The 21,121-nt window shown below is 38.3% G+C and overlaps 1 protein-coding gene across 1 annotated transcript in view; it reads right to left on the reverse strand.

Moving 5' to 3' along the window:
- The window catches only part of MMP16 (matrix metallopeptidase 16), a 158,706-nt gene that overhangs the window by 72,584 nt on the left and 65,001 nt on the right, over nucleotides 1-21,121 (reverse strand). The window contains exon 2 of the mRNA XM_088537014.1: nucleotides 5,628-5,776. Within this exon, the coding sequence (XP_088393140.1) occupies nucleotides 5,628-5,776 (149 nt within the window). The remainder of the gene's footprint in view (nucleotides 1-5,627; nucleotides 5,777-21,121) is intronic.

Raw genomic sequence — 21,121 nt, forward strand, 5'->3', positions numbered from 1 at the left:
GGAGAGAGTCCAGCGCAGGGCCACAAGGATGATCAGGGGCCTGGAACATCTGCCCTATGAGGAGAGGCTGAGGGAGCTGGGCCTGTTCAGCCTGGAGAAGAGAAGGCTGAGAGGGGACCTGATCAGTGTCTATAAATACCTCAAGGGAGGGAGTGCAGAGGACGGTGATGGTCTCTTTTCAGTGGTGGCCACTGATAGGACTAGAGGAAATGGCCGGAAACTGAAACACCAAAAATTCCATAGGAACTTAAGGAAAAATTTCTTAACAGTGAGGGTGACAGAGCACTGGAACAGGCTGCCCAGAGAGGTTGTGGAGTCTCCTTCTCTGGAGATCTTCAAAAACCCGCTTGGATGCAGTCCTGTGCCACGTGCTCTAGGTGTCCCTGCGTATGCAGGGGGGTTGGACTAGATGATCTCTAGAGGTCCCTTCCAACCCTAAGCATTCTATGATTCTATGATTCTATGATTATATTTTAATTATCAAACCTGAAATAGATTTGTAGAGAAGCCTACCTGAGCATTAAATGGCACATTTGCCATTTATTTTAAAAGGATAACATAAGGTGAATGCTCTGATACTACCGCATAGATTTACTCAGCATCCTTACACAATATAACATAAACCAAGAAATTTATAATATACCATTAGAAGACACATTTCTGAAATGAAGATATTTTGGCATAACTAATATGCTAGTTTTAAGATAATACAAGAGCTACTCTTTTTTAGTTAGTATGGACAGCGGGGGATGTACTGGAGAACTGGAAGAAAGCCAACATCACTCCAGTCTTCAAAAAAGGCAAAAGGGAGGAGCCAGGAAACTACAGGCCAGTCAGCCTCACCTCCATCCCTGGAAAGGTGATGGAGGAGCTCATCCTAGAGACCATCTCTAGGTATGCCAAGCAAAAGAAGGTAATCAGGAGTAGTCGGCATGGATTCACTAAGGGAAAGTTGTGTCTGACAAACCTGATAGCCTTCTACAACAAGGTGACCAGCTGGATGGACGATGGGAGAGCTGTGGATGTGGTCTACCTTGACTTCTGCAAGGCTTTCAACATAGTCTCCCATAACACCCTCATAGAAAAGCTTAGGAAGTTGGTTCCTAGATGAGTGGACTGTGAAGTGGATTGAGGACTGGCTGGATGGCAGAGTCCAGAGGGTGATGATAAATGTGGCCGAGTCCGGTTGGAGGCCTGGGGATAGTGGAGTCTCCTAGAGGTCAGTACTGGGCCCGGTGCTCTTCAACTTGTTCATCAATGATTTGGATGAGGGCACAGAGTGCACCCTCAGCAAGTTTGCTGATGATACCAAACTGGGAAGAGTGGCCGACACTCCAGAGGGCTGTGCTGCCATTCAAAGGGACCTAGACAGGATGGAGAGTTGGGCAGAGAAGAACCTTGTGAGGTTCAACAAGGACAAGTGCAGGGCCCTGCACCTGGGGAGGAATAATCCCAGGCACCAGTGCAGATTAGGAGTTGACCTGCTGGAAAGCAGCTCTGCAGAGAGGAATTTGGGAGTCCTGGTTGACAACAGGTTAACCATGAGTCAGCAATGTGTCCTTGTGGCCAAGAAGGCCAATGGGATCCTGGCCTGCATGAGAAGGAGCATTGCCAGCAGGTTGAGGGAGGGGATCCTCCCCCTCTACTCAGCTCTGTTGAGGCCGTCCCTGGAGTATTGGGTGCAGTTCTGGGCTCCCCAGTACAAGAAGGACATTGAGCTTCTAGAGAGGGTCCAGCGGAGAGCCACAAAGATGATTAAGGGACTAGAGCATTTGTCATACGAGGAAAGACTAAGTGAGCTGGGCCTGTTTAGTCCGGAGAAAGGAAGGCTGAGAGGAGATTTGATTAACACGTTCAAGTACCTGAGGGGTGATTGTAGGGAGGATGGGGCCAGGCTCTTCTCTGTGGTGGCCGGTGACAGGATGAGGGGTAATGGGTGTAAGTTGAAACACAGGAAGTTCTATCTCCATATGAGAAAGAACATCTTGACAATGAGGGTGACAGAGCCCTGGAACAGGCTGCCCAGAGAGGTTGTGGAGTCTCCTTCTCTGGCGATCTTCAAAACCCGCCTGGATGTCACCCTGTGCCACGTGCTATAGTGTCCCTGCTGGAGCAGGGGGAGGTTGGACTAGATGATCTCTAGAGGTCCCTTCCAACCTTAATCATTCTGTGATTCTGTGATTCTATGATTCTGTGATTCTATGTTTGCTTAGGAATGTGAAAGGATGGGAAACCAAATGGTGGCTCCATTTTTGAAAACCTTGTATTGACTGAGTTGGGTAATATAGAAATGAATCACATAAAATATTGTGGCATTCATAACAAATGTCAGACAATATTTTCAATTGGTTTGATGTTGTAGTCATACTTTTATTTTTAATATCCCTTATATTTTCCCACCATTATAATGAGGCCTCCTTTTACCTTTAATGATGTCTTGTTCTTCCTTATCCCTAACAATACATGTGCACCAGACTTTTCAAGCCACTTGAGAAACAGATTAAAAAAAAACAGAAAAATAAGTAAATGATGAGGAGTAGGGGGAACGTGAACACTGCATATTTATGCATGCCAGAATACTCTTAGGGGAATTATCTATTTCTCACAACAATAAAATCCCCCCAAGAGACTTTTGATGACGATGCTGCAGGATATCATTTCTCTGCTAATATTCCCCACATAGGTTTCTATATAGTTGCTACAATAAGTTCTTTTAATTATTTGTCCTTCTGAAGACTGACAGGCACAAATAATCTTGTCTCAGAACATGCTAGAGAGGCAGGTAAAGCCCAGTGCAACAAGATGAGAACATGTTGCTTTTACAAGATTCCTGCTGCAGTCTTTATTTTGTAATCCGAGCATTGGATGTGATGATAACCTTCATTAAACACAGAGAAACAAATGGTAAGTTGCTACATATTTCTGGCCAGAAGACAGTATATATACTCTTCTCATAGATGAAAAGATAAAAAAGGTTTAAAATGTTTACAAAATGCTATCATAATTGAACAATTTAAAAAACACAAAATATCCTTTATTATACAACTGCATTTGTCAGGGACACTCAGTGGTCTAAACTCTAACTTGAGGCCTCTCTCTTTGAGGATATGTATTTACTGAGTTCAATCTAATTAATCTAATCTAATTTCTCACCATCAATGCGAATGTGACAAGTCTTTAAGGAGTTGATTCTGCTCCCAACTTGGTTAAAATCAATACAACTTCAAATGTGTAAGCAGAAGTGGAATTCATCCAGCATGAGTTGTAACTACATAAAAATTCTAGTGCTTTAAAATGCCTTCCTGAGCAACAGAAAATCATGTATCAAAGATTTGGAAGAGTCAGTATATATGAGAATGCAAAATGAAGCCTTTGAACTGCTGTGTCGGTGAGTTCTTCGGTCTTTTACAAAAAAAAAGAGAAAGGAAAACAAACTTGCTGGCATGCTAATTAGGAGGAGCGTTGCCAGCAGGTCGAGGGAGGGGATCCTGCCCCTCTGCTCAGCTCTGGTGAGGCCGCACCTGGAGTATTGGGGGCAGTTCTGGGATCCCCAGGACAAGAAGGACATTGAGCTTCTAGAGAGGGTCCAGTGTAGAGCCACAAAGATGATTAAGGGACTGGGGTATCTATCTTGTGAGGAAAGACTAAACGAGCTGGACCTGTTTAGCCTAGAGAAGACTGAGAGGGTATTTGATCAATACATATAAATACATGTACATGTACATAAATACATAAATAAATGTAGGGAGGATGGGGCCAAGCTCTTCTCCGTAGTGGCCTGTGGTAGGACAAGGGGTAATGGGTGCAAGTTGAAACATAGAAGTTCCACCTCCATGTGAGGAAAAACTTCTTTCCTGTGAGGGTGACAAAGCCCTGGAACAGGCTGCCCAGAGAGGTTGTGGAGTCTCCTTCTCTGGAGATCTTCAAAATCCACCTGGATGCCACCCTGTGCCACCTGTTCCTTCCAGCTTGAGGAGGGAGGTTGGACTAGATGATCTCCAGAGGTCCCTTCCAACCTCAACCATTCTGTGATTATGCTATCCAACATGCCCAATTTAGCCAATATAAAATACCTCCCTTGGTAGTTAAAGCTTCTCTTTTTTTTTTTTCTTTTTTTTTTCTTTTTTTTTTCCACATCTTTTCTTTTTGAATTTGCTACCAGACGTACTGCAGTAAGAGGCAGGCTCCACTTTTCCTTCAGTTGCCACTTTCCGTCCTCTCTGTACTGCTGACTGTGAACAGATGATTTTTCTTTTAGCGAAAGAGAGCGCCTCTTCCATTAATGTGTTTTTTAAAAGGCTCCTGGTAACTGGTGTAGAAGCTATTGCCCCCATGGATCAATCACTGAGGCTGTGTGAAGAGGCTGTGTGTCTGGGCTCTGCAGCCTGGCTTATGAACATGCTTTTGAGCATGGCTCTCTCACAAGGCATTTTCTGAGTCTACTGTGATTGCGCTGCATGTTCTAAGGTCCTTTAAACTCCTAAACTGAGGGATGTGACCAACTCACCTCCCCTTAGGGCAGTCCTAAAATCTCCTTTGCTTTATTGCTTTTCAATGCAATAATGCATGTGCCAGTGGAATAAAATGATTTTTCCAATCCTTCCAGCACTTTAGGTAGTCTCTTCCCTAAACCATAAATGATTGAAAAACCATTCACATCAGTTACTTTACCAGGAAAGAACTGAAAAATGAAATATCAGAGCAGGGCTGAAAAGGTGGAAACAAAGGAGGAATTTCTTCCCAAAAAGTGTTTTCTGTCTGCTAATATTAAAAAGTTGTAGAAATATATTTCAATATAATAAATGTCAAAATTGTAACCATAGTGTTATTTGATTATCATTTTCTGTTTTAAGTAACTGCTTTCTAAAATTACAAGATATAACCTTTATTACATTTTAATGGGAAAAAATCCAACGAACACTTCAAATCTTAGTCCTAGATAACGTTTCTTAATTGTGTGCTAGTAATCTTTCGTGTTTTTGATCTTCCTGGAATATTTCCAGTGACATAGTATGAAGGCATTTGAATGTATTTTTTAATGATTCTGTTGCACAGTTTGACTTTATCTATGCTTGGCCTGCCAGTAGATTCAGATGTTGCCTACCTTAAACGACTTCAAGGCTTGCAAAGGTCAGGTAAAACTCATTTGATTTTACTGCATGTTAAAATAATCACACCTGCGCTTTTGTTACTGGAAACCATTAAATGAATGGGCCAGTGGAGCATGATAAATTTTTTTGCAATGAGGATAAGGGAATTTGCACTAAAGATTTTCCAGTAAGAGGAGACTCTTTCCATTGTGATACATTCTAATAATCTCTTTTCCTGCCAATTTGGAATACATTGGGCCACTTCTGCATTGTTAACCTTTCAGCCCCTTCCTCAGTTAACTCTAAAATATTTTCTTTCAAATCATATGTCGAAGAGCAAGCAGCAGAAATTTGATTGGCAGCTCTGATGAAACATAGCCCAAGAAGAATAAAAACATTTTAACTCATCATCCGAAGCTGCAACATTATTTGGATATCCTGATCACCACGCTTCATGTGCTTTAAATTTTTTTTCCGGTTGTATTTTATTCTTCCTGAAATAGAAAAGTCAAGAGCAGTACAGTACCAGTTACTTACTCAATTGTGTTCCTGTCCACTTTGCCTGTCATATTAATGCCATAGAACTGCTGCATGGCAGCTATAGCTGACTGCATGGTTTCTGCAGAGCGCAGCACCGACATTCGGGGGTCAGTTGGTGGAAGGTAGCCGTACTTTTGTAACCACACCTGCAATGACAAGTGCAATGGCTTTTGAATAGAAGTTAGAGGTAAATAATATGCTTCCCAGTAGTTAGCTTTGTATCACACATGACGAAGTTTTTAATTCACCGAGCACAAATCCCGTTAGTTTAGTATTTCACAGGGGAGAAAATATTTTGGGCTTTTATTTTCTCCTTTAATAAAGATGTTTTAAGACTTAGGACTTGTGTTTTGTAGCCAGGAGCTCTCTCTCTTTATTCTGCAATTTCAGTTCCCTCTTTCAATTATTTATTGAATGTATATATTTATCTCGAGTTACAGCTTCGGCACCTCTCCCTAGCTCAAGGCACTTCAAGAAATTTTACGTAATATTATTCAGTAATTATAATAATAAATCCACAGTATATCTCACAGAATGGCAGTACACTGGCATTTTTCTCTTAAAGAACATGAAAAAGAGGGTGGGGAAAGATTCAGCTTTCCTGGAAGATTACTGCACTCACATAGTGATAAGCAAAGCAGTTGGCTGGAGGACAGGGAAGTAGGAGAGTCTGAGCCCACTTATGGGAAAATCCCTAATGACAGGCGCCTCCATTTTAAATGAAGGTGGATTGAGTGCCGAATGTTTTTCTTAATTGTGTAGAGAGTGAAAGGACTTGGTCCCAATCACTGGAAGTTTTATGAATTAAAGCCAACATCTTACATACACCTGGAAAAGCAGAAGCTCTCACAGCACTCTGAAATATGCTCTCTTCTTGAGGCAATATTTAATATACATATAGTACAGTCATCCTAATGTTCCTATGCATTCTCAAAAGCCAGTCTCTATAGGGCATACTGCAAGACTTTTGAAGGGATAAGAGCACTGATGCATCTTTAAAAATATCCTCAATGGCTTCTCATCTGAAGCTCACTACACTGAAAGGTACATATATTGCTACTATACAACACTACAACATACTTGCTCAGCCTCGCTTTTCCTGGTACAGTTACCTGTGACTCCATCAATCCGATCTTCTTTAAAAAAAAAAGAAAAAAAGGAACACATATATATAAACTTAGACATCCCTCACAAATATATCATGTGCAACTTCATGGATTCTGGATTGTTGCATTGATGTTATCCACCCACTCTCCCTCTGGAGTGTGTTGTGAGATTTGGCTGCTTCATACATGACTTCTGGGTTATCTGTCTGTGCTTTTATACTCTTTCTGCATACCCTGATACCAAAGTACAAGGTTTGTGATTCTCAATCTAATGTTAGGTTGCAGAGTCAATCTGATCCAGTTCTGTAGCAAGACAACAGTGTTGGTAGCACATTTCCAATTTACAAAAAACAATTCACTTACTTACTGAATAATTCACAGAATTCACTTAGCTAGAGTGCCACTTTCTGGTTTTCCTTCTGTTACTCAAGGATGGCTTGAAAGGCCATACAGAGTTGGGAGGTTGACCAGAGTGAAGCGAGATGTGGAAACAAGACTATGGGAGTAACAGATCAGTCTGACACAAGGCTGCAAGGATTTCAAGGTAGTATGTAGAATTCCTTTGAATTAATATTCACAACAAATATAATTAAGAATTAAGAATTATTTTGGGACTCATGCTGTCAACTTTTTGAAGAAAAAGCAAAGGAATCAGTGTCAGAGAGTGACATTAAAACAAACGATCAATCACAGAAGCAAAGTAATTCTGAGCAACATGGCACTACTGCCTGAATGGATCCTACTCTGTTGCCACCCTCTCAGCATGAGTTTGGGACACAGACACTGAGCCGGGTTCCCCATGAAGATCTCTCCCAGCACCTAGGGGCACACAGAATTGCTTGGTAAGCTTGCGAGGCCGCCTATCACCGCTGAAAACAACACTCACTGCAGCATAACTGAGAGAGACAGAAATATGCCTTTATAACTTACCAAATTTACCAGAAGCTGAAGCTTATCCTAATTAGAAAAATAAGAAGAGACTGATCATGGAAAAGGTAAAGGAGTCTTCCAGATAAACTGCAATTCAGCAGAGTCACTGCAGACACAGAGGAAGAAGTGGTTCAAAAGACAATGTAGTCTCTTGACTTCTAGAGACATCTCTGCTAAATACAGATGCCTGATAATCCCTCCCTGTCATTGAAAAGGAGACGCCTGGGGTCTTTCCTCAGCCTTCAAAACCTCTAGTAGAGCACGCAGGTGACATACTAGAAACTCAGCTGACTCTGCCCGCAAGCACCTAGGCAAACTGGCCTCCGGATCATTTAAGCAGTAAGTGCTGAAGAGTGTGTGAGCTCAGATATTGTATGAATGCTACTGTGTTCTGAGAAAGAGTCATGCAGCAAGGCATGAGACAACAAATCTGCTCACTGTTTCATTCCGTAGTTTTCCCAGTCCTCTACTAATAAGCAAAATTGCTTCAGTGTGCCAAATAACTGAAGTATGCCCTTAAGATTCTATATTGTGTATAGCCCAAATGCTGGAAACTATGAGGGAAAAAAAATAAGTTTAGAGTGAAATCCAAGACATATATGTGAGGAAAACAACAGTGAGGGAAAAAAAAAAGAAAAATGAACAAAAAAAGAGAAAAACAACAGAATGAAGCAGCACAGCAGGAGAATAAATTAAAGCCTTGTTTCATTGTTGTTGTTGTTTGAGACTATGATATTAAAGAAATTATGACAAGAATTTCCCCCTTCCCCTCTACTGAAATTAGATGTCTCTGTCTTAATACACTTCAGTAGTGTTAATGTAATGCTGGCAAGGAACTGTATTTTCAGAAGCTATCTATTACTCCGAGGAACTCATCTATTACAGAACAAGAATATAGTGAAGTAGACTCATCTAACATGCAGCCTCTGGGACACCCACAAAGATGCTTGGCACAAACTCTGAAACCGGTGATATCTCCCATGCCTTTCTGCATTTTAGGAATATAAAATATTGCCACTTCAGGAGGAGTTTTTAGGCAGGGCTTTCTAATTCTACAGCAACCTGACAGTTCCCTCTTACTGTAACCATGGACAAACAAAGCTTGAAGACAACAGGTTCCACCACCTCTATCTCTGTTCTGACACTTTACTGTCCATTTGTCTGGCACTGTGATGTTTGTCTTCTTAGAGTCAAATTTCCCTCATAAATTAAGGCTGTAACCTCTCACCTCATCTGCTATGCGTGAGGAGAATTGCTTATTCCTCTCCCCTTTGCAATTGCTTTCTTTCAAACACATTTCTCAATTCTTACATGAGTCAGTCTTTCTAATCTTTTTAAAATAAAGAAACCCCATCTGTTTAATCCCAGAGACTTTTCATTGTTCATATTAACCTCTTGGAACACAGAAGCTAAAATTTCACTGTACTAAACATCCGCTTGCACTAGATTTGTATAGCATTCCTATTGCTAGCTTGTTAACAAACACTGGAAGCTGTTACTCCAACACAGGCATTGAAGCATTTAATTTGGGGGGGAAAAGCGCAGAATCAAAATTTGTGTAAAATCATATTTTTTTCACACTATTTGAACTATGGCTTACACCAGATTTATTAAGATATTTTAAAATGGTGAAATTCTCCTTTGCATATGCCTTTTCCACCAGACAAAAATCCCCATGTAACTGCAGCTCTTATTTTCTAAGGAATCTTATATCTAGGTCTAAGGAAAAAGGATAACCAACAGGTGGGAAAACATTTAAAGGTGCTGCGAGTTTTACAGGAATCTGTCATTCCTACAGAAGTCTGTGGACTGTAAGTGCTCAGCATGCGCAATTCAGATTTTGGATGTCATTGACTAGGTGCTTTTTTTTTTCCCCAACACCTTTTCCTCTTATTTGCAATTGATACTAATGTTGGATCATCTGGCAAAGGAATAGCTGCCATTTTGTTTGTCACATCTCTATATCCTCCAACCTAAAGGATAATATACGGGACAATTTAAAAGGTACTTAAAAATGGACTTCAGCCATCCAGTTCTTTGTTAGTTGGGAAAAAAAGAGTCCTCTCAACAACAATATATTGACTCCCTGATTATTATTAAGAATCAAGAACATCCATATATCATAATTAATGATAAAGCAAGAATATTATGAAGACAACCAGTTTCAGAGAGCTTAGTAAGTTTTAATATAGAGAACATATCAAGGAATTATTCGTGTTACCGAATGACAGTACATAATATAAGCTACAGTACATTTATGTTCTATAAACCTGAAAGCTTAGTAAATCAAACAGTCTGATAAAGCATGGATCAAAACAATTTTGCAAACACCTTCAGTAGTACAGCTACATGTCATTATTATTCATGTATTCCTGTTTCTTTTTTTTAGATTTATCATGCAAACGCAAATCCTAGGGTTGCTCAGTAAAAATGCAATATTTCATGATTTCAAAATATTACATCTCTACCAAAGACACTATAAATAAGAAGATTTAATATAACTGAGTAATTCAGGAGATTAATTTATAAATCTTAGATTTAAGAACCTGACTCTCACTGAACACCAACAGGATTTAGTAGTTTAAGTGCTGATTTCATTTTGAAAAGAGGAGATTTTTACTATGCTATAGACTAATAAGCTGACTCCAGAATCAGAAGCAGTATAGCTAAGCTAATGCTCCATGTAGGCCACCTCAGTTAGTTAGTACACCTTAGTACACCTTAGTTAGTATCTGCATTATATTTTCTCTTCAGACATAACAGCTTGTTACTGGTGCTTTGATACCACTAGAAGCAGCTCTGCCCAGCTCTGGCGCTGGTAGAGGACTTCTCAAAGTGTAGCCCAGCATTTGAAGAATATATAATTTTTTATTTTATTTTTTTGTATTCAACGTGCTTTTCTCCTAACGTTACTGCAATACTACAAGTTGTTGACAGTTAATGGTGTGCTTTAATTAGAGGCCTAACTACTGCAGTTGATACTGACTTTCCAGCGACAACCTAAGGTGATAAATCAGAAGAAAGTATTTACACTGGGCAGTGTGATGAATCTTCTGCAGGTTTTCCTACCTATTAACTCCAATTACACCAGTCTCTTATTGACGACTATTTCCTCTTTTTAAAAGAATACAACTCTCTGTGAATTCACAGAACAGAGAAGGTAGGTATTTTGTGCAAAGCAGTGATTTAGTGAGAAAATTCCTTTGCTAAATACTTTGCCAAAATAGCACATTACAGCAACACACATTTAAGGAAACATAATCTAATCTATGAAAAATAACTCTGAAATATGAATAAGAATTATAATAGTTAACAAAGTAGTTTAATGGTTCTTATAGGTTTTCTAGCTATAGTTAAAATCTGCGATAACTAATCCTTAACAGCCAAGAAAAAAAAAAAAAGGCCTGTGTGTTGAGATTGCATTAATATGGAATGCCTTCCAGCTCACAAACAAATCCCATCCTTGGAAATTTTATAGCAGAATGGAAAAGATCTTTAATGCCAGGAATAATCTTCAAACCAAGCAACTGTCTTGTTTGTAACTGTGCGCACACTGGAGAAAAGAAGAAAAAAGAAAAAGAAACAAAACCCAACAACTTGCAAAGTAAGTTTGCAGATGACCAGACGACCAGATGACCCAACTCTTCCTACCTAGAAAACGACCAACTCCTTTTCTGGTGAATTACTGCCACAAACCCAAGAATCAAGTTATCCCTTTAGGTGTGTGGTGTTAGTAGGACAGAGTCTGAAGCACATCAGTGACTGTAAACTTTACCATGAATTACAAAATTTGTAACAAGGATGTAATACCTAAGAAGAACTCATACTATGCTCTAAGGGCTGACTGCAGGTGAGATCACTAGCCAAAGGAGAGTGAGCCAAAGGAAAGGATGAATTAGGCCTCACTGAGAACAGTGCTGCTGCAGCTAGACAGCTACTTCAAAACTAGTTAAGCCATTTCCATAGTTTTAGTATGTATATGTGTATAGTTTCTCCTATTTTCCTGCTACAAAATGGTAGGGAAAACTAATATTCTTATTATCTGAACCTCTGATAGTTCAAAACCAGATTTTCCAATAGATATTCTTATATTTCTCTTCTTATGTGAAGTCAGGAGAAAGGGTCAGAGTCTGCAAATCCCCCTTGCAAGTCTACGGTGACAAAGAGCATTTTAAAAGTGAGAGATAATTTCGTTGCAAGAACCAAGACCGCAGCCCTAGGCCAGGCCAGGGTCTCCCAGGTTACTGACTTGAACTAAATCCAAGAAGTGACAAGTGTAATAAGGTAGAATACATTCAAGCTTGCTTGTTGTTTTCCTAGCATTTACGACTCTAGGTCAGTTTAAGAATAAATTAACGTATGTGTAAGTACTTGCTTATGTCCTTTGCTTTCCTGTCACACTTGTATATGGAAAAAACAAAGTACCCAAAGGCAGTAAGAACCATGTGGGTAAAACAGCCAGGAGCAGACAGAGCTGTTTGCCAGTTCCAGGCAGGTGGGGTCCTACAAGTATGTGGCAGACACTAGACCTGCATTAATGCTGTGCTTGAAGTATGGGACCGGGTACTACCCAGGTCCAAAAGCAGGAGCCACATTGTTCATTCACTACTTCAGCTGAGCGCTGTGGGTTACAGTTATAACAGAGCATAACACAAATTCGTGCCCTGGAAAGAAATGCTTTGCACCAGATGATCTGCTCATTCCCTACAAGTGTGTATATATACATATATTTATAACTGACTGAAGAACGATGATTTTTTTTTCATTAATTGCCCAGGAAAACTTTCTCTGATCATTAATAGAAATCTCTGGAGAAGACTCAAACCAGAGCAGTGGAAACAGTTCTAGTAGACGTAAACACTCCCTCATAGAGCATATGTTAAGGGATACTATCCTTCATAAGGCTTACAGGAATTTCTGTAGCTCCTTGGAAGATAAACGACTCGCACTGCAAAGGATGCACTCTGTTGAATAAATTGACTGCCTAAGTCAGGAGTGGAGCACAGAAAAAAATCAAACTTCTAGATTAAGCCCCTAGACTATAACATCCTGGAGACTTGCAGAATGCTGTTCACACTGGCTCACACCATGTAAAAGTCAGCAAGGGACTAGAAATCAAGGTAAGTCATTACTGGTATTTTTATGTCTTTTTTTTCTCTCTGAAGTCTGCTGTAACCATCACTATAAAACTATTCCAGACTCCTGAGATGGTTAAATGAATGGATATTATCTTTTATTGCATACAAGAATCCTAACTGAAGCAAATCTATATTCTAAGTAGTATAGAGAAAGGTGCATAGGTGCTTACACAAGTCTATCCTGAGGCAGTTTGGCTAGGGAGGTACCACTGCTTAATTACATTTACAGTGGCTTGATTTTCCTTCAACAGAGTCTCTCCTCATGGAAAAGGGGAAATTTTATTTGCTATTTCAATTCACATCCCTGTATCACTCAAAGTGGTAGAAGTGATACTTGGTGTCACTCCAAGATCTCCAAAACAGGAAAAATAATCGTTGCCCAGGAAGAAAAACATACCTGCATTCCTATATTTTTGGTACTGCTCCTAAAAGCAGCATTAAAAAAAGGGTTCACAGAGAACCAGGAACATGAGGATGAAACTAATTGTTAGTATTTACACAGTGGAAGAAAGTGGAAGACAGGAAGACAGGAAGGAGACACTTAAAGTTGTTATGAAAAAAGGATGATACAGACAGCAAAAGATACAAAGGGCGATGTTCAATGTACCTAAAAAGAGTGTTGAATCTTTTAAAGGAGATAAAGTAGAAAAATAATTAGTAATTCTTAATAATTACCTACAAGCATCAGAAAACAAATTGAGGTGATAGTCTTGAAGAAAATAGTTATCTGACAGGATGTCTCAAGATTAGGGGAAAAAGTCCTCATGTTCACAGATGAAAATCAGTCTCAGAAAGCATAATTCTCCAAAGAACTTTCCGTATAGACTATTCAGTAATGCATTTCATTTATGAAACTCAAGGAAGAACTTAGGTGTTCTTTTTTAGTTTGTCTGATATTTATGTAATCTGGTTTCTGGAACAAATTCTGCAAGAATTATGGTCCATTTCTCTTCTGACAAGCGTTCTAGTATAGGGTATGGCCTATTGACTGCAAGAACTTGCAGACCTCCTGTCCCTATGGGCTCATTTATTTGTCACTGTCATCCTTTGACTTCCTTTTTCCCTCTTTCTCCCCCACTCCTTGTACTTTCTGAGAGGTTCTTCTACTTGTGTGCTCCTACCAAGCACACGATATGTCGAGTCTTTGATAACTTTATATTTCCCTGCCTGTTTTGCAGATTTTGGTGACTTGCTATTTAAGACAGTTTGTAATGCCCTCGTTTGCCTGCCTGGATCCCAGAACACCATGGGCCAGGTCAAGGAGACCATATACAGGCCCTGAGGTGGGAGTCACAATGTTCCTGGTTCAGCCATGGGTCCATCATGTGTTTCTGGAAAAATTAGCTGCCATTCTTGGCAGCAGAGATAAGAACATGTGAGTCATGTTTCCAGACTTTCCTTAGCACAGGGTTACACGAATCCGGACATGGCTCGGAATATGGAAAACCTGTATAAATGCAAATATTATTTGGTGATGTCTCAAGAAAGACACCACCAAAGCGATCACCAGTTGAAAGTGACTCTTACCACACTGCAGAAGAGTACCTCAAATTGAGGGACAAATCCCATCTTATATTGTCTCACTAATCTAACCTCTGTATTTCTGGCCCTGTTTTGATTTTGCTGGTCATTGCAGTATTTGAGTGCAGTTGTTTTTTACATGTCACTGCCTAAGCTTAAGCAGAGAACTTAATGTCAACCAAAGACACAGTTTGCTGCTTATCTCCTACAGCTTAGCACTTGCTTGGCCTTTTGTTTTTCATGTTTTAGTTTCCATAAAAGAGAGATATGTTTCCCCCTGTATACACATGCTAAACAAGCAAAGACATGCATTTCATTATAAAAAGAAATAAAAATCTGTAAAGATTGCTTACCTTCTCCCAGCACCATTTTATAACAACAAAAAATCTCAAAGTGGCTGGCATTAACTAGAAAAGGTCACAGGCTTTTTAAACTAAGAATAATTTTTGCAGTCAATCTAGCACTTTGAGAGAGGCACTCATGTCAGTAAGATTTAAGAGTAATATAAGATTTGCCTTATAGACCATAAAATCATTAAAGTTATCATCTGTATCAGACGAAAGAAATTGTATACTACAATTAAATTAAGGTCCAAAGTTATGGTTATTTGGCATTGTTATATGCAACTATCTAGGATATATGTGATACTGACAACATATTAACCAAAAATACACTAATCTTCACTGCCTTCTTATAGGTCCTAAGAGAGTACTTCAAATTAACATAATAAAATTACAGAAACTTTGTTCTAAGACATTTACATAGGAAATACATAAATACATAATGTACCAACAGATGGTATTGTGCTATTTTAAAAAGGCTCATGGGAAGATTGTAATAAAATCAAAATTGTAATAAAATCAAAAGGTCAAGCTGCAAGATTCCTTTGGGGAAATGATTATTCAAGTAATATCTGACATTTGGTATTTGAATCCACTAGATAAAATAACTCTACTATTATAGTTTATGAAGCTCAAAGTTTGCATCAGCAAAGTAAATGAACTGCATTTAAACATCTAAAGGAAATGTGACTTGGTCAAACTTTTTTTTTTCTCCTCAATATCACTTATAATTAGTTTTCTTCATTACAATGTTTATTTTTCTCATTTTATAAACATAAGATAAAAATTTGAAGCATAGACACATTCATTAATTCCTTATCAAAACATTTCTTGTATCAATATTTATATCTTGAATAGTCTCACACCAAGGATAAAATTAGATTTGCACTAAAACAAATGAACTTTAATGTAATCATGCACTGTATATTTTTGTAGGTTTCTATTTCATAGTTCTGTGAGAACACCTTTACAAGAACGATTGCATGTAAATGCATGCTGTATTGGACATAAACTGTCTTTGACAGGCTGCGCCTGAGAAAAAAGAATGAATAGGCCACACTAAAGACAACATCAAAGTAGCCTTCAGTGGAAACTGAATCAGGTAACTTATCTGATTCAGGTTAAGTCCTTTATTTTGTTGAATGTTACCCTTATTTATTTCCTTTATATACCTTTTCAGCAATTAATAATGTCACCATTACTTGCACTATTAGTATATTTGTTTGTCATGGTTGAAAGATATTTTTAAATAATCACTTTTAATTTTTTGTTTTGCTTTGTTTTGTTTTCTGCTTTTCAAAGAAGTCAGCTAATTAACTTCTAAACTTTAAAGAGCTATGGCTGGTATAAGATTGGTGATATTTCAGTACTATAACAGCACTTTGAAAAATACAATTCCTGCTTTCTCTGCAGAAACCAGTAGGTAGAAGATGAATGTGGACTTTGTAAGGCATATAAAATTTGCAGATACTATGAAATTGTTGTTTCCCAAGAGGAGACAGGAAGAGAATGCAGAGAACACAAAAGGTTTCTCAAATTACTTTATTTGGTCTATACAGAAAAACAAAGACAAACTTGTCAATCCTTTGACACACATCTCCGGTTTTGCAATGAGGACAATTCATGCAGCTACTCAGTAACTCTATCTGATCTGAAACCATAGAGATGAACAGGAGAAGGCAATAAAGAGCTTGCCATCTGGCCTATCCTCTTAATTTTTCACTCGCTCCCCGGTTTGATAGGTGTCCATCCAAGAGAGACATTAGCTACTTATCTGAAATTCTCCTCTTTTGAATTAATGAAAATCATTCAAAAAGGGAAGTTTCCAATTTTCATTTCCTTTCTTCAGGAATGCCCATAGGAGACCATGATTCTGTCACAGGACTGCCACTGATCAATTATAATCTAGCACTGCATTTTTACATGCTTCCTTCTAATGGTTTCCTGTGACAATTTATGCAAATAACACTTGTCTTATTTTCCTCTTGCACATATAATTTAAATGGAGTGCCAAGCAGTGCTCTACAACTGAAGACATAACAAATACTGGATAAGCATTTGTGCAGGAATTTTTAATTCTTCGGGTGTTTCAGGGGTTTCCACATAGTTTTCATAAATTCTGTTCTTGTATGTCTTGTAATAGGCATACAGAGGTCAGTAGAGCAGTTTTTCCCTCTAGAGTTCAAATCTTTTATTTAGTAGCAAGAAAAAGTGAATTTAGTAAATCGTCCTAGTGATGAGTAAGGCTTCCTAAGACTAAGTACGTGAGGAGCTCCTAGCTTCAAAACCATCACAGTATCCATCAAACTGACTCCAGCTGTAAATGTTAAAGTAAAGTAAATCACAGAATCATAGAATGTTTAAGGTTGGAAGGGACCTCTAGAGATCATCTAGTTCGACCCCCTGCTCCAGCAGGGACACCAGAGCACGAGGCACAGGGTGGCATCCAAGGGGGTTTTGAAGATCTCCAGAGAAGGAGACTCCACAGCCTCTCTGGGCAGCCTGTTCCAGGGCTCTGTCACCCTCACTGTTAAGAAATTTTTCCTTAAGTTCCTGTGGAACTTTTGATGCTTTAATTTCTGACCATTTTCTCTAGTTCTATCAGTGGCCACCACTGAAGAGGTCAGCACCATCCTCCTCACTGCCTCCCTTGAAGTACTTATATATATTGATCAAGCCTCCTCTCAGCCTTCTCTTCTCCAGGCTAAATGGAAGGCGCATGTTCCTAGCACAAGTACGTTTCTGGGAGGCATTTTCTAAACAGACCAGTTCCTTCAACATATCTGCATCTGAACAGCTAAAAATCCATCATCATTTCTGGACACCTTTTAAGTTTACTTCATCCCTTAAGCAGAGTTGTATTTATTTCTCAGTAAGGCAGCAAAATTGGGAGCCTTCCTTGCTTATTTGCAAGGATGCAAGGATGCTTATCCTTCATATATATGGTCTGTGCCCAGAACTACTGGTAGCGTTAGAGAACATGAGGACTATAAGTGCCCAGAAAGCCGTCTTGCTTGCTATAATAAAGACTATTATCAATTCTGAAATACAACACTCCCTATCCATGAAGTGATCTCTGTATAGATCAGTGACGGAATATGACTGACTCAGTCTAGCTGTACTAGCCTCCTACTTCCATAAAGATAAAAAAAAAAAAGTCATACTTCACTTGATAAGTAAGTCTACCTTGCTCACAGTACTCTAACTTACCAGCTGTCTGTAACCCTTCTGTAAGTAGCAAAGACAGCACATATTTCAGTACATCTGCAGCTCTCCTTTTTATGCCATCCTCTAAACTCTATTTTCGTTAAAGGGCAGGACTACAAAAATAGAAGGGGAAAGGGGAAGTAGTGGATTGATGCAAGTGAGGGATGTGACAAGGTGATTCCTGAAGGCAAAAAGGGATGTGCAGTAATTGCTCCAAAGCAAACCACGGAACTATCTTTTATTAGCTCCCCTATGGGCTACTGTCATTTGTATTGAAATTTAGAAATGTAATAGAACAATTTCAGGTTTGTTTAATTAGGACCTGATTCTGTGAATTGCTGAGTACCCTCAATAGCCCTCGGTTCTGATGGATGCTTAAGAGTATCCGGTAAAGTGTATCCATCAACTAACAGCAAGACTTGTCTATGTTTTTAATATACATTAAACTAAAAATATGTTACTACAAATGGAATTTTCCTACAGTCATCACAGGTAACATTTATAACAGCTCAGATGTTGCGTTTTTGGATAGATTTAAAGAAATCTAAAGAAATTAAAGAAAAGGACAGGCGAAAAAGTGTGTGTATATATATATATTTTTAGGCAGCATGATTTTGAATCAATAAAGATCAATTAAGAAAGCTAACATGCACAACAAGCAATCTAGTACATTTTAGAAACTACATTTGCAATTAATAAAATTAATAGATGCTGTATCCACACAAGAATGTTAATAGCATGCTAATCCTGTGAACATTACGTTTATATATCCCAAGAATTTTCTCATTTGATATTAAACTACTTTCAATTTAACATAAATTATTTAGACTTGATCTATCATAAACTAGTGGCAAAATTAGAACTAGGATATCCTCAATCAGCTGCTAAGCCCAAATTTCCAGCAGAATGCATGCTCAAGATACAAGTGGGAACAGCTTTCACATTTATGTAAATCAAGGATTTTTGCAACTGTTTATCTGCTTGTGTGTATATAAGCTTAAGATAGAATTACCCATTTTTGCAATTTTGGTCTTGAGAACAAGAAAAAACACTAGCAGATCATGTTTGTTAGGAATTATCAATTGGAAAACAGAATATCTGATTTCTCAGCTCCTATCTGCATAAAGGAGCACAGTAAGTTTGGTTATACTGACAGGGGAAAAATAGAAAGAAAAGAAAGAAAAAAAAAGGAAAAGAAAGAAGTCTTTAAGAAGTCAGAGAAAAAGAGGGAAAGGGTTAAGAGTCAGATGAAGTCCTGCTCCTTGAAAACATCCAGCTCACCTCCAGATCAAGATGCCTCAGATCTGCAGCTGAGGTACCAACACCCCAAACCCTCCAGCCTGTGACAGCTCTATGATAAACACACAAATACAGATTAAGATTGGCATGTAGTATAAACTGGGTGGGATACGTTGTTCTAATAAGAATGGACATACAAACAATTACCAACTGAGATCTTCAGATAGATGTTGGACATGGTACTTTATTTCCATTGTTTTGCTGAAATTTTCCATATGCCAGCTAAACTAGAGCATATTTTAGACTCTTGGATTTTTTTTATTTTTGCTTGCCACAGTGAGGTAAGAGTTAACAATATGTTTTTGCATTCAGTTTGAGGCTATCTATACGATAAACACACATCTACACTATATTATTTTATCAAGTACCATCTCATTTCTTACATTATTTTTTGTAATATACCTTCATCATATCTATTTTAAGATTCATATTTTTTAAATTACAAATGTTTGCAACATTTTTTGTAAGTAAATGCTTACACAAAAGTGTAATCTTTCTTCTTTTTTCAATCTATGTAACATTTGAGAAAAGTGATGCTGAAAAAATCTTTAACAATGAAAATTTCATGTTTCTAAAAAGTAGAAATTGCTAGCATTTCCTTCTAACTTTGGGATGCTGCATGAGATCAGCTCTTAAAGTAATAATAGCTCAACAATCTAATTCAGGTTATTTTTAAGGCCCCTTAAATGCATCATTAGGGCTTAAGTCTTCCTTACTTTAATAGTGAATTTAACAATGCAGCTGTTCCCTGAGCATCAACTGATGGAAGGGTGTCTTCCTGAAGCTGTAGGAAGTGCTTGGCTGTTCTTCATCGCCTTTTAAGGGGAAGCAGGGATCTAAACAGAATTCTGATGTGAAGTCCCTAGGCAGTGAAAGCTGTGAATAATCATATTGATTTCACACTGCTATTGCTGAGATTGTTACCTGCAGCAGTCAAATACCGGAATTATTCACCAGGGATGTAAATGGAGGCTTAGAGAGTGCCAATGACCTTTCTTTTCTCACTTCACAGCAGAAAATCTGGAGAAGCAGTGATAGAGACCACATCTGCTTTCATTCTTGATGTAAAAGAAATTTCTGCTAAATCTCAACTATGGAAGGATACAGCTTCAGTTCACTGGCAAGTCCTAAGACATCCCCTATAACCAAAAAGGCAACTATAAACACCTTTCTGGTAGTTATTGAGGAACCTATAGTCACTAGAGCAACTCATTTGTCCTTTCTATGAAATTCAGCATTATGACTCTCAAGAACCTAATAGAAAACTGGAATTTTCTCCTCATTCATTTTTGCAGATAAAAAATAAGATATGATGACATAGTCATATGGTCAAAAAATAGGTATGGCTAAAGAAATAATAGAATTTATAGTGAGCAGCATCTTTAGATATAACTGATTTCTAGTTCCTCTTCCTCTCCCTCCATCCAGAGCAGAAATAAAGCCTTGTTCATCACTGATTGAACCTTACAGATGACCTAAAAGCAAAGTTAAGGATGAAGAATCTAGTAACATCTAAAGCTGTTAATAGTTTGTATGTATCTATGCCAGGAACATTATCTCTATTATATAAACTGAGGCATGATAAGTCATCACAAAAACTGTGCTTTCATTTTCATAAACAATTATTAAAAATGGAAGACTAAATAGCAACAATATGGAAAATGTCACAGTGTATTTCCTCCATGTACCTACACTTTCTCTCATAGTAAAAACTCCCTGTTGAACAATTATGTGTACTTGGGTCAATTTGTTTTCATCACGTCAGTTAAAGGCTGTTGTTAGAAAGCAATTTTCATTTCAAAGCTTACTATCCATTTCATCTGACCTTCATTAGTTTTTGAAAAGATAAAAAGGAGAACCCAGTTTAGCTTTTCTTATTCATAAGGTCAATCCTACTTAATGTCCTCCCACATGAAACAATACTGATATGGTCTCTTCCAGAAAACACT

Source organism: Tinamus guttatus, unplaced genomic scaffold, assembly GCF_059628265.1.
Source record: "Tinamus guttatus ecotype Peru unplaced genomic scaffold, ASM5962826v1 Tinamus_guttatus_pri_ptg000713l, whole genome shotgun sequence".
In the NCBI taxonomy this organism is placed as follows: Eukaryota; Metazoa; Chordata; class Aves; order Tinamiformes; family Tinamidae; genus Tinamus; species Tinamus guttatus.